This window comes from Xiphias gladius, chromosome 10, assembly GCF_016859285.1.
Source record: "Xiphias gladius isolate SHS-SW01 ecotype Sanya breed wild chromosome 10, ASM1685928v1, whole genome shotgun sequence".
Classification (NCBI taxonomy): domain Eukaryota; kingdom Metazoa; phylum Chordata; class Actinopteri; order Istiophoriformes; family Xiphiidae; genus Xiphias; species Xiphias gladius.
Genome location: NC_053409.1, coordinates 4,841,476 through 4,854,641, shown reverse-complemented (window position 1 = coordinate 4,854,641; position 13,166 = coordinate 4,841,476). Strand labels below are relative to the sequence as shown.

Genomic DNA, 13,166 nt, shown 5'->3' with positions numbered 1-13,166 from the left:
CTGCTTTGATCCGTCAAGTTGCTAGACAATATTTCAGGTAAATTAAGCACACAATGATGGACCTGGTACTGATGGTTGATGATAATATTTGTTGAATCTGCACTTAACAACTTGTCACACTGGCAGCTCCAAATGGAAGTGAGAGCTAACTATAAACTGAACTTTATGAAACTGATACAAACAGCAGGTTCATGTTGACCAACTTGGCTTGTTTATCTGCCAATGTTCATACCCACTGTGAAAATTTAATTTAGCCAAAAAAGGGTTAATCTACAATGTCTAAATTAGAGAGTGGGGTTTCTCTCACAGTAATTTATTTAAAAAGAAAACACACTTTTGTCTGCCATGATGCATACCATGTAACCGAAACGTACACAGTTTGATTCCAGCTGGGGACCTTTGTTGCATGTAATATCCCTCTCTCTCCCTCTCTCCATGTTTCCTGTTTCTCTACACTGTCAGCTTTCAAATAAAGGTAAAATGCCAAAAACGAAGATGCACCTTTACAATTTTTTTTTTTTGCTTTGTAAAGCTTTGTAGAGTCTTTTTCATAGGTTTTGCAGACTCTTGCACAGTGAGAGATGTGATCAGGGATAAAGTAATAAAGGTAAGACAACCTGGTTGGATTCTTTTAGAAGTAGCACAGTAGGATATCAATCTCACCGGTGCCGTTGGTGTCAACCATGAGACCCTGGTTGACGTGGTTCTGGATGAGCAGAAGAGTTTGCTCGAAGATCTCCCCAGCACGTGCCTGCTCCACTGTGTAGGGGTCACGTGGATACCGAAAAAGAGCTAGTAACTCTCCTGGGGTACGAGGCTGACTGGAGGGATGAGGGACAGGGAGATGGGGTGTTAGGGAGGTGGGAGAAAAAGAAAGAGTGATGAAGGACAAGGGACAATAAATATGATGTTATGTAGAGAAAAAGCAAAAGGAGTGAGAAACAGTAGACAAAATGTGTGGGAGTCAAGAAGGGTTAAAAGAAAGACAAATAAAAAGAAAACAATTGCATGTTCAACCTCCTTCTTCTGGGTAGATTTTTTTTCTGTTTTCCTTGAGGGCAGGAAAAGCACGCAGAGCTTTCTCTGAAACTTTTCTAAATTTCTTCGCTACAGCAGGTCAGAGAGTTCAAACAAGGAGAAGCCCAAAACATTCAAAAACATCTTAGTCATTTCACTCATGAGTTGGATCTCCTCCATCATAAGCCTACTGCTGAGTTTGTGCACATGACTCTGTGTTGTTCCCGCTTCCACTCCCTCTTGAAGACCACTGGACTGCTTTACTATCACCTCAAGTTAGTTTTTAAACATGCATTCAACTCCAGCCTTTAAAGCTCAGCCAGAGTTGAACTTAAGGGTATGGCATTAAGCCATGTGTCAGATCCACAGGTGTTCTAACCAGCCCATGCTGAAAAAAAAAAACTCTCAATTTTGAAAGAACATTTAGATGACATCATAATACACATGTAAGCCAAGTTACTATTGAAACGAACACTTTATTTTACATCTCAACCTGTTAAAAACAGAAATTTTGTCAAAAATCTGTTAAGTTGCGAAACTTTTTATTGGATTTCTGGTACAGCTGCAATACACTCCAAATGCATATATTCTATAATAAACACCGAACATATATGTAGAATATAGAGCATATGAAATATTTAATGATATAACCATGTATTCTAAAATAAAACTCTTCCTCCTACAACTGACAAAAGTAGCACTGGTGTGAAGCTGGGAGAAAAGTTGCCAAGACTTATCAAAGGTGTGCTTTTAATCTGAAAAATTGCTGTCTAAACTGCATTTAGTCTTAATTATTTAAAATCTGGTAATACAGATGCGCTATGTTTCTATAATGAACAGCTGCTTCCATCAGCAAACAACATTCAGGGTCTAACTGTCTGACAGTTAGCAGCAACAGAGTCAATGATTTTCTCCTGATGTGCTCTTGCTCTCCAATGTTAGTCTGGTTTTACATTTCCAAATGATGTTCAAAGACACTGGTGCCATCAGTCAAGGAGCAGTCTGCCTCTTATTCTGTGACTGTCGTAAAAGAGAGATGGAAATCCCCTCATCTTAATCAAGGTTACCACTGTGTGTTCGTGTATGCATTTTTGTTCTTCACTATTTGTATGTGTGTTTGTGAACTGAGTGTATGTATGTTCATGCAAGAAAAACACAACTGCCAACCACATCGTTCAATAGGATGGAAAACCTTAGGAGTTATATCGAAACCACCTAAGTCTCTTTCAGTGACATATAGTACAATGAAAACTTCACTGAATAAACAAAGACTTCATGATACATTATCTTTCCAAAAATGATTATGTTGACACACAAATGAAAAAGAGGTAAACTGGTAAAGATACAATGTAAAGCTGTTAATAACTGGTCACAGATATTGACTGCAGCTGTCAGAATAATTGTCTGACTAAATGGCTGTTACTACTGCACCCTATGGCACCGTTCTAATTTAAGCATTCTGATCTAAAACTTTAAAATTGCAAACCTGGTGCACTGAAACAAAATGTTACTGCCCATGATTTCTGAAATTTGTAGCAATATTAGCAGCCTTTTTGAATTGCCATACTCTTTCCCTGAAAGCTCGGACTCAAACTTAGAACATGCAAATCATAGACCAAGATGATGTAAGACTAGCTATTGTATTCTAACTTAAACCCTATGAGCATGTAGGTCTGGACTAAAGCAGTGAGGGACAGAATATTTCAATAAGTCTAAATGTAAAAGGAGTAATGACAAGTTGTTGTTGCAGACTGGTGCTCTCATCTGCTTAGTTACAATCTCTATCAAAGATGCAATTCATTTTGAGACATTTCTAAAGCGCAATATGGCACAAAAAATATGTCTAAAATGTGCTGTTGTATATGGATTTGCATTAAGATGTAGACTTAGTGGCAATTAAATGCAAGCCTAATCTATAGCACAAAGTACTGGCTGTATATGACCTTTTCTCCATAGCAGACAATGTATAGTAGGAAAGAACATCCCCCTTCTTGGTGAACAACTTTTTTGGGTAAACCATGCCCTGTGTGTGTGTGTATTTGTATGGCTAAACATTGTGAGGACCAGTTTGATTTTTAAACCATTGGAGTGAGGACATTTTGGGAAAGTGAGGACATTTTTGCCTGTCCTCACTACCTGGACACACCTTCAAAGGGCTGTTTGAGGGTTAGGATTCAGTTTTAGAGTTAAGCTTAGAATTATGTTTAGGATAGGGCTAGGGTAAGGGTTGGGGCTGGGCATTTAGTTATGATGGTTCAGGTTTGGGTAAGGGGCTAGGGAATGCATTATGTTAATGCGTGTCCTCACAAAGACAGAAGTACAAACAAGTGCATGTGTGTTTGTTGTGTGAGTTTCTGATATCTTACCCATCAAAGAGACGTCTCCTTGTGGACTCAATAGCACTGTCTACATTGCGGATGGCCTGCTCTATGGATGTGCTCACAAAGGTGTCTCCCTCTCTGCTGACTGCAGGAACTGTTGTCAGACACAGACAGAAAGAGTTGAACCAAGTTAAAAAACTTAACATGTTTGGACCTGCAATTTTAATAGGCCATACACAAGTAACAACACAAAACATCAGTCATAGGTTGCCCTTAACCATAATTAACAGAGACTTTCTTTTCCACTTTCTCCATTTCCACTTTCTCTTTATTTTCATAAAGTATTTTTGCTATTTACATAATTCAGTACCACTATATTCTATGCTTTCACATACATGAGATTAGCAATGCTCAAAGAATGTAAAGGACGATGTAACAAAGGTTAATAATATAGAGCTTCTGTTAACTAGTGTTCCTTGTTTCCAGCTGAATATTGTTAGTGACTTCAGCTTCAGCACTTCAGCTACCCTCCTGGAGTTGGAGTGAACACATTTCTGACACATTCCTTCATCTTAGTATGCCACTGAAAACAGTGAAATTGTGACGTGAGGACTAAGAGAGTCCAACAACAACTGAGCACATTGAATCTGTTTATGGTTCACCAGCAGACTGCTGTGGTCTGACCTGAGAAATCTCAGCAGGAAACACCAACACACACAGGGAAGAGCTGATAGGAATCTGATAGCATTGCAGCAGAGTGTGACTAAATTACTGACTGACCTAGACAAAGAAAATCAACAGATGGGCTCTCACTCTGTGGACTGTGCACTAATGTGACAGCAATACACACTGAACATACAAAATATTACATAACTTTCCTGATATTGAGTTAAAGCTCTTTTTGTATTATGCACATCACCTGTCTCACAGCTTACAATAACTTTTCTGCTCCATTTTCTTTTTCACTTTCTCCTTTGTGACTGGCAAATATTTAATCAGAGAAACCAAAGGATGGCTTTGACATGGACTCACCACACAGGTGCTGCATGGAGAAAGGGAGTGTCCCTTGTACTTTTTACGCTGAGTGTAAAGTCAAGTGCTATATATTTATTCTAAAGTAATGGACTGCACTTATCAAGCGCCTTTGTAGTCTTATTGACCACTCAAAGCGCTTTACACTACTGCCACATTCACCCATTCACACACAGTTGTTTCTTACCTGTGACAGTGAGCACCATGCTAGCAACCTGGTAGCCAATGGGATTGCGAGCGACACACTCGTAGCGTCCTGCATCAGCAGTGCCCACGTCCTTCACCTCTAGGTAACCCTCAGGGCTGATGTGGAACTTGCCACTTTCTGTCACCTGTACACCGTCCTGGGAGAGTGAAGGTTGGGGGAGAGACAAAGTGAAATGGTCATGGGAACTAGCCTGTCAGAACAACTTGAATAAGCTTAAATACATTAATCACTCAGTTACTTCATTTTCATTATTTGTTTTTACATATAACAATGACAAATTGAGTAACCACACACATTTCCTGGCCCCAGTCCCTTCCTTCTTCACTGTTCTCTTTCAACCACTTCAGCACTTGTCTAACTCCATAACCTCTGTGGTGATGAGGTGATGTGCACCTTACTCAGCCAACAGGAGCTTGAGCATCTAACCTTGTTCCATGTGAGGACAGGTTGTGGCTGGCCCTGAGCGCTGCAGGGAATCTGGACATCCTGGCCAGACTCAACCGTCAGGTCCCTTGGAGCATTTGTGAAAACAGGCGTTACTGAATGAGTTAAAAACACACACACACACACACACACACACACACACACACACACACACACACACACACACACACACACACACACACACGTTAATGATTATGCACCAGTGCTCCAAATAGTGTACATGTAAAATCAATTTTGCAAGCAATCATAGCAGACATGAAACTCTCAGACTTATCTTAGTGTTTTACTGTCCTGCATATACTCAAAAAGTACATACACACACTCAGTGTTTGTGTTACACTGTAGTTGCTATTTTTCTTTCCTCTATTACAGGGCTGTAAAACATTAAACTTCTTAAAGTCAGCATGGAGTTCAAAAGGAGATCAAGCAAACTGTGTTTTAAAAGGAAATAATGCAGTGGTTCATTATGTAGAAAAACTGAGTAAATGGAGTAAATGGAGCAAATTTCTGTTGCTATCCCTACAATGGTTTGCATTTTTTTCGCTATCAATATGTTGCGAAAGTATTGTCTATCATTTTTTGTTTTCAACTATTAACTTTACCTCACACGTTATACACAGTGAAAACAGCTGTTTTTAGTTAGTGTACATAGATTGAGTATGTCAGCAATCACTGACTGCACCTTGACTTCATCAAAAGCACATGTATGCACACACACACACACACACACACACACACACACACACACACACACACACACACACACACACACACACACACACACACACACAGGTATAGAGCATTGTTATAGAGTAATCCCTGTGATAGACTGTACTGTCTAAGCTTAATGATACAACCACCCTGCAGCTGAGGTGTTTGGTGGGAGAGAGTGAATGTTTGCCCCTCACACACCATGTTCAAATTCTTTTATATTTCCCATGCAGCAGCCAGTAGTGAGCCACCTAGCCATGGGAAAATCCCTCAAGTTTTAGAACACCAAGTGGAGTGGGAGGCAGTTTCATAGTAATCTGACACTAATTAACTGCCTTTAAATCAACTTTCTAAAATACAGGGTTCACTGCAGTGTACAGTGCACAGCATCAAAGCTGCAGACAATGTATTGCCAGTACCACTCTGTGTCATACAAGATTCAAGAATGTGAACAGTCACATAAAAACAGTTAGTAATATTACAATCACACTGAAATGTCTGCGACATGCTAAACATATACACAATAGAAATTACATCCTGTTAATCCCTGCTTTCACTTTCTTCTATTGCTTTGTCTATTACTCTGCACAGCACTCTTAGCAGGACTTTAACAGTGTGGGGCCATTATGCAACTTGTACTTTCAGCCATGTTAACAGCAATTACTACATGGAAAAACATGGTGTATCACGGGATTACAGACTGCCATGCTTTCCTATCTGTAATTTCAGTTACACACACGCAGACACATACACACACACACACACACACACACACACACAATACAACCATCTGCACACAAGAAACAAGTAGTGTGACACACTACTTGCCTTCTTCCGAACAAAAACAGATGCAAACACATATGCAATCACAAAATGGAATACACAGTACAGTATAGTATAATACATTTAGATTGCACATACACAGACATAAAGATGCAGAACTTGCACATGCACATATATATACACACACAAACCCCGTCATACACACAGAGCTATATGTCTTTCAGTGTATAATTGCATCGTAAAAGTTTAATATCTGACTCGCATGTGCAAATGACAAAAATTAGATTCTGTAAAGGTGATTCTGTCATCTTCTGTAAATTAATCTAATTTCTAATTAATCGAATCTATCAAACCATCTATCAAGTCAGTTTAATATGAACGTCATCATTTCTAATCATCTACACCCTCACCTCTCTGCTGGATGGTGAGCTGAACAGCGGTGTGCACAGTCCCCACAGGGCTGACCGCCTGGCACTCATACTGGCCCTCGTCATGGGCCGCCACCCGAGTGATGCGGAGAGTACCAGACGACAGGACTACGTGACGACGATCCAGGGGTAATGGACTGCCCCCCCTTGTCCAGGCAATCACTGGTTGTGGGTAACCACTTGCCTCGCAAGGGAAATCCACCGTATGACCCTCCAGGACTGACTGATCCTGTGGTGTGACCGTGAACTGGGGATCGCTGTGGGCAGAAGGAAAAAAAAAAAAAAAATTTTTATTTTGTAAGAAAATAAAATTTTGCTGCATAGAATCCTTTACTGGAAAACATTACAGCTGAAGAGGATCATTCTGTCAGACAAAACTTAACTGAAGTGTGAGCAATATAAAAATAAGCAATATAAAAAGTATGTTTGTTAATATAAATCCTAAAAATTATTCATGAGACACAATACAGATTCAAACATCTTTGGTATTTGACAGCTGACATCTTCAAGGTCTAATAATAATCAATAATAATTAAATTTCTGTGGAGTGGTTAGACTTAATGCCATTGAGTGTTGTCCTTACGATGAGGTGAGATAACATAGTGCAAGCTGATTCATTAAGTCTTGTTGTTTTGATTGAATTCACTTTGTATAACATGATTTCCTGTGATGTCTAAGGACAAACATGTAATATAATAGTATATATAGTATATCTAGTATATATAGTAATAATATAAAAAAATCAGCCTAATTGTCTTGTGTGAGTAGATTTGCCATTTGAAATGTATTGTTATATTAATAAAAAGGTTTAGATTTATAATAGCTTCTAATTGAGTCCATTGTCAGTTTTAAACAGGCCAAAACACTGGAAGGACAGTAAAGAGACCACGATGTAGAGACACCAGACACAAGAATAATCAAAAATAATCAAAAAAGCTTTTACAATTTTTCATACTGAGAAAATCACCCAATAAGAGAGCATTATTTATTAATAAATCCAATGGCAAAATACATTCACCTAACCGAGAAAATGGATTCTGATTCCTACCTTGTACAATGATATAAGCTGTGGCATGTATGGTATCAACGTTATTGGAGGCAAAACAGGTATATTGTCCCCCATCAGCCTGGACCACTTTCTGGATATAAAGCCCTCCAGAGGGGGTGATGTTGATGCGAGCATCGTTAGGCAGGGGTGTCCGGTCGCCCTTTGTCCAGGAGACCCTGGGCTGTGGCTGGCCTGTGGCACTGCACTCCAGGGTAACACTCTCTCCCACCAGCACCTCGGTGTTCTGGGGCTGGATCACAAAACTTGGCCGTGCTGGAGGAGCAGGGGGATAGAGCAGGGGAGAATGTGGGAAAGAGGTTAGATTAATTAGTCGAGAGCTGATAACATTTTACATTTGGGTCTCTGGTTTGAGTAATTTCAGGGTATTAGGTAACCAGCGATGACAAGAATAAACTTTGGCAAAATGTTCACAAGAAAGCTGTTGAAAAACATGTTTGCATTTGAAAGGAAAGTTCATACACAAAGATCATGTTTGTATATTTCTTTCAATACGGCCACTTTGACTACTGCTAAAACAACTTCCTTTATGTGTCACAAAATGTGGTCGAATCCTTTCCATATTTGGCCATTTATTACAGTGGATTCAGAGGAAATATGTTCACAGTGAGGGGCCTGGCGTTTACAATCACACAGAGACAGGAAATGCACAGCATCTGCTCTCAGAAACTGTTCCTAAACAAGTGATTGTAACTAGGGCCATCCGTCACCCTCGCGGTGACTCATGGGTCATCTAGAGACAGCCGTGGCTTTCTCACAGAGCTACAACTATTCGCATTATGACTGACTAGTGTGTGAGTACTATTTAAGTGTGTATATATGACAGAGAGAAGATAGAGACAAAGAACCACAGAGGATAGAATGTACTTGTGTGTGCCTGTGTGTGCCTGTGTGTAAGTATGTGGAGGGAAAATTATTCATGAAAGCCAGCAGGCTCTGCTAATGGCTCAGTGGGAAATCCCAATTATTTGACCTGCTGAACTCTGAAGGTAACCTAAGTGCTTCTCAGAGTCCAGACACCTTGCTTGAGTCTCCCTACATCATCTCATACTGATGTTAGACCCCTGCTAACCAAATTGTACTATATTACCCCCAAATTACACCAAAGTTAAACTAGGAAAGCTCACTTCATCTAGTCTTCTCCAATCCCGACAAATGCAGAAATACATCAAGTTAAAGACTTCAGTAGATTAATGCTATTTCATTTTTCCACTTCCTGTCAGCCTACCAAATCTGGCTGAAGCTTTAGTGTGTGTATTTGCCTGGGCATTGCTATTACAGAGATATCTACATGAAATATTGCATAATGCCTCTTTAGTAGTTAAGAGGTTGCCTGAGATGAACAGAGGCTGAGGTTAAAAGCAGCCACTTACAGGGGGCTCCGAAATATCGCAGCATGACCTCTGAAGTCTTGACCTCCCCAGCCACGTTTTTGGCCATGCATTGGTAGACTCCCTGGTCTGTCTCCCTAGTGTCCTGGATCATCAGCGTTCCATCTTCTAGCAGGTTCAGACGACTATCATCGCGCATGTTTAGAGCATTGCTGCCAGGAGGGCACAGTGATAGACACCACAACTGATTAAACATAAATCAATAAAATGCATACAATCTGTACAAACATACTGTAACTTTTCTAAAATTCCACATAATCATAATAACACTTTCAGTGATGGCTGCGTAATTATTGGCATAATCCCTACATTTTTTAAATTGGGAATGGCAATGGCAGAACTGAAGTGACTTTTGTTTACTTATTTTAAATGTCAACAATTTATGGAACCTAAACACATGTCAATCTTAAAAGTGGAACTTAAAAACGGTCAGTTAATTGCAAAGTCTTGGGTCACTTAACATGACCATAACATTAAGTCTCTTACTTGTTCCTGAGCCAGATGATCTGTGGTTTAGGGTTGCCTTCGGCCCTACAGGTGAAGTAGACAGTGTTCCCTGATGTAACATCGACATCCTGGGGCTCTGAAGTGATCCTGGGTACCTCTGAAGATGGAGGTTGGATTGGATTATAGGAAGATAGTTACACACAGGTGTAAATACATGTCCATTCATATGTATTCGTATGTGCCTGAATCAAGCCTTTAATTAACCTGTCTAGTCTTTCCAAGGATGCTGGCTGGATGATGAAGCTGAGCCAATCATAATGTCTGGGCAAATATTCAGAGACATTTAAGACAAATAGTAGACTAAGCTCTCTGGCTATATTTCCTGAACTACCACATCTGAAGATCACTGACACTGTCAGCTCCTTAGCCTGAGCTGTAGAGCAGTCAACCTTATAACTCACTTCAGAGTATGCAGGCCATGCTCCCCCCTAAAGGGGCCATTTGAAGCTCTCTTGAGTTAGGATCAGTTTGTGCCACTGCAAACACAAATCATTATTGAAAAGTCATTCAAACTGCCTCAAACGCACTGATCTTGTAGAGTGTGGTTAGCTGGCCAACAACAATGCCGGTCACCGTTTATCTTTGTCCACAAATTATTCTTACATAAGGACTCACAAGTTTGTGTGTATTAACACACACAGACACTGAGGAAAGGAACATGAAGAGGCACTGCCAGCTCCCAAAGCACCACACAAATAATAGAAAAACAAGCTCTCACACTCACTTGCCAACATGCGGCACACACTGTCTCTGTGGCCCCTGCCCCACACATTCAGTGTACATAAGGTAGACACATTTCAGAAGCAATTTTTCAAAAGTTCATCTCCACTCTGCTAACACAGAGAACAATCCACGGGGATGGGGATACATTTGTGTACACCAGCAGGTGAACCACACCTAAACCCACAAGAAGCTGTTGATATTCAGACTAAGAATATCAACCCATCTCTCTGCTTAAAACCAAATTACTCCACATTAACACTGGGGCTAGTAATTGCAGTGGATTGGAAATCCTGTTTGTGGTAACCCAGCCTCCATCTAGGCCCAATGAAGAGGCAAACTTGGCTCATCAGATACCACTTGTGCAGGGAGGTAGCACTTCATCTCAAGGAGGGTGGCTGTTTTGACAGCTGTTCAACCCACCATGCATTGTTCCGCCCCGCTTACAGGGGGAAAGAGGGAGAATAAAGAAGGGAGGGAGGGAGGTTTGGCTTCCACCATGTTTTTAAGCAGACATTCTTCCCCTGCTGCCTTGCTATGAAGACAGATGGGGTGGAGGGGGTTGCTTTGAGCAAGAATGGGCCTGTGGGGCCATCAAATTAGCTGCTGGGATTTAAATGTGGCTGAGTTAAAGTCAGCTGCCAACTAGCCTGCCTGTCTGGCTCAGACTACAAAATTCAGTGGGAGCTGAATGAAACACAGTTAAGACTGTGGGATTTATTGCTTTAAGAGCTAAGTGCCTGTTATAGAAATTGAATGAAAATTAACCATACAGGCTTACAGTAAAATGAGGACTTTTTTTCTAAAAAGTATCAGTACATCAAAACCCATGCTTAAGCATGCTTTCACACCAAATCTTTTAAATATAAAACAATCACTCTCTCAATGCTTGAAAATTGTTAAAGTAAAATTATGAAAATAAAACATTTCTATTTTCCTTCTTCAAATACATAGAAGCTGTAGTCAACTTAAATTAATGTTGGTCACACTGGATTTCAGTAGTGACAAGTTTTCACGGCAGAAGAAAAGTATGTGCCAAAATGTTCACTGAAATATATAAAACTACTTGTACTCATCACAGCCCCCCCCCACCACCTTTTTACAAACACGTGTCAACAGAGGATTTGACATTTAAAAAAAGGCAGATTTTGGGAGGAGTATGACAACTAAATTATCCTTTACTCTCTTCAGTACATCATCTTTTTCTTCTTGTGACCAAAATAATCATTCTAAAATAAGTAGTAATATTTATCTATTAATCTTTCATGATGTCAAAGCAAGCGTTACATTACAAGTTTTCATGTATCAACCAATCAAAAGAAAGTTTCAACTCCAGTTAAGAGTTATCCAAATACACTGTCTACACAGTAATGACAAAGGCCCCTCCGTCACAGTATTCATCTCATTCCCTCATGCATGCGCACACACAATCATACACACTCACACATACTGGTACTTCTCTCTCTGTGAGGACACTCATTGACATAATGCATTCCCTAGCTCCTTACCCTAACCTCAACCATCACAACTAAATGCCTAACCCCAACACTTACCCTAACCCTAAGCTAAATCCTTGAAAGCTAATTCTAACCAGAACCTTAAAACCAAGTCTTAACCCTCAAATAGCCCTTTAAAATTGTGAAGACCTGCAAAATGTCCTCAATTTCCCAATCTCTAAAAGTCAAACTGGTCCTCACAAAGATAGAAGTACAAGTACACACAGCATCCTCATCTCACAGAAGGACTGAGCAACTGCTGGTGGTCTAATACTAGTGAGACCAGAGACTGTCATTTTACCCAGACCAGAGACAAAGCTGGTGATGTAAGAAGACTGAAACGAATGGTGCCTGCAGACGTCAGACACAAATAGAAGATACACTTGTGTGTGTCTGTGTGTATGGGTGAATGAGTGTATGCGTGAGACACGCTGACTAAGCTTACCTGCTATCTGCAGGCAGGAAAGCCAGAGGTTTTGTATATAGACTGAGTTTTGCTTTAAATTAGGAGAGTGTGTGTAAGAATAGACACATAGAAAAAATGTTGCTATGCAACCATGTGTAGATGGCTTAATGTAGGCTTGCCAGATGTGTGTTCCTCTCAGTTTCCCCAATGTAAAACTTAATTAGATTTTAATAAGTCGGTCCTCCCTTGCCTTGTTTGGTTGATGTTTAACACTATAGTTCAACGGAGATAATCAGTCTAATTTCCACTATAGCTGGCAATATAACAGAACAGCTGAAAACAATCAAGTTGTAAAATACATTTTACAGTATACCTTAAACTGATCAATTTATGAAAAACACTCAGACTCCCCACACTAATCTAAATACATGACTGTCCCTGTTTTGAATGTGCAAGCAAACATTCCATGATATTCTAGAAATATCATGCTCAGTGGGAAGGCTGTTTTTTCTCTCCGTACCACAGTTGAGCTCCTCAGCAGTGAGTGTTGCAACCGATCTACCCTGCAGGCGGCTGGGGTAGTCGCAGGTAGCAGCAGCCTGGGCATTGCCTGACTCAGCATACTGCTTCAGCAGG

The 13,166-nt window shown here is 40.3% G+C and overlaps 1 protein-coding gene across 1 annotated transcript in view; it reads right to left on the bottom strand.

Moving 5' to 3' along the window:
- The window catches only part of LOC120795429 (peroxidasin), a 62,877-nt gene that overhangs the window by 17,071 nt on the left and 32,640 nt on the right, over window positions 1–13,166 (bottom strand). The window contains exons 8-16 of the mRNA XM_040137356.1: window positions 13,051–13,166; window positions 9,888–10,005; window positions 9,384–9,553; window positions 7,968–8,265; window positions 6,927–7,201; window positions 5,005–5,117; window positions 4,558–4,714; window positions 3,384–3,492; window positions 664–821 (exon numbers count right to left, since the gene is read on the bottom strand). The exon at window positions 13,051–13,166 is cut by the window's right edge and continues 173 nt beyond it. Of these exons, the coding sequence (XP_039993290.1) occupies window positions 664–821; window positions 3,384–3,492; window positions 4,558–4,714; window positions 5,005–5,117; window positions 6,927–7,201; window positions 7,968–8,265; window positions 9,384–9,553; window positions 9,888–10,005; window positions 13,051–13,166 (1,514 nt within the window). The remainder of the gene's footprint in view (window positions 1–663; window positions 822–3,383; window positions 3,493–4,557; window positions 4,715–5,004; window positions 5,118–6,926; window positions 7,202–7,967; window positions 8,266–9,383; window positions 9,554–9,887; window positions 10,006–13,050) is intronic.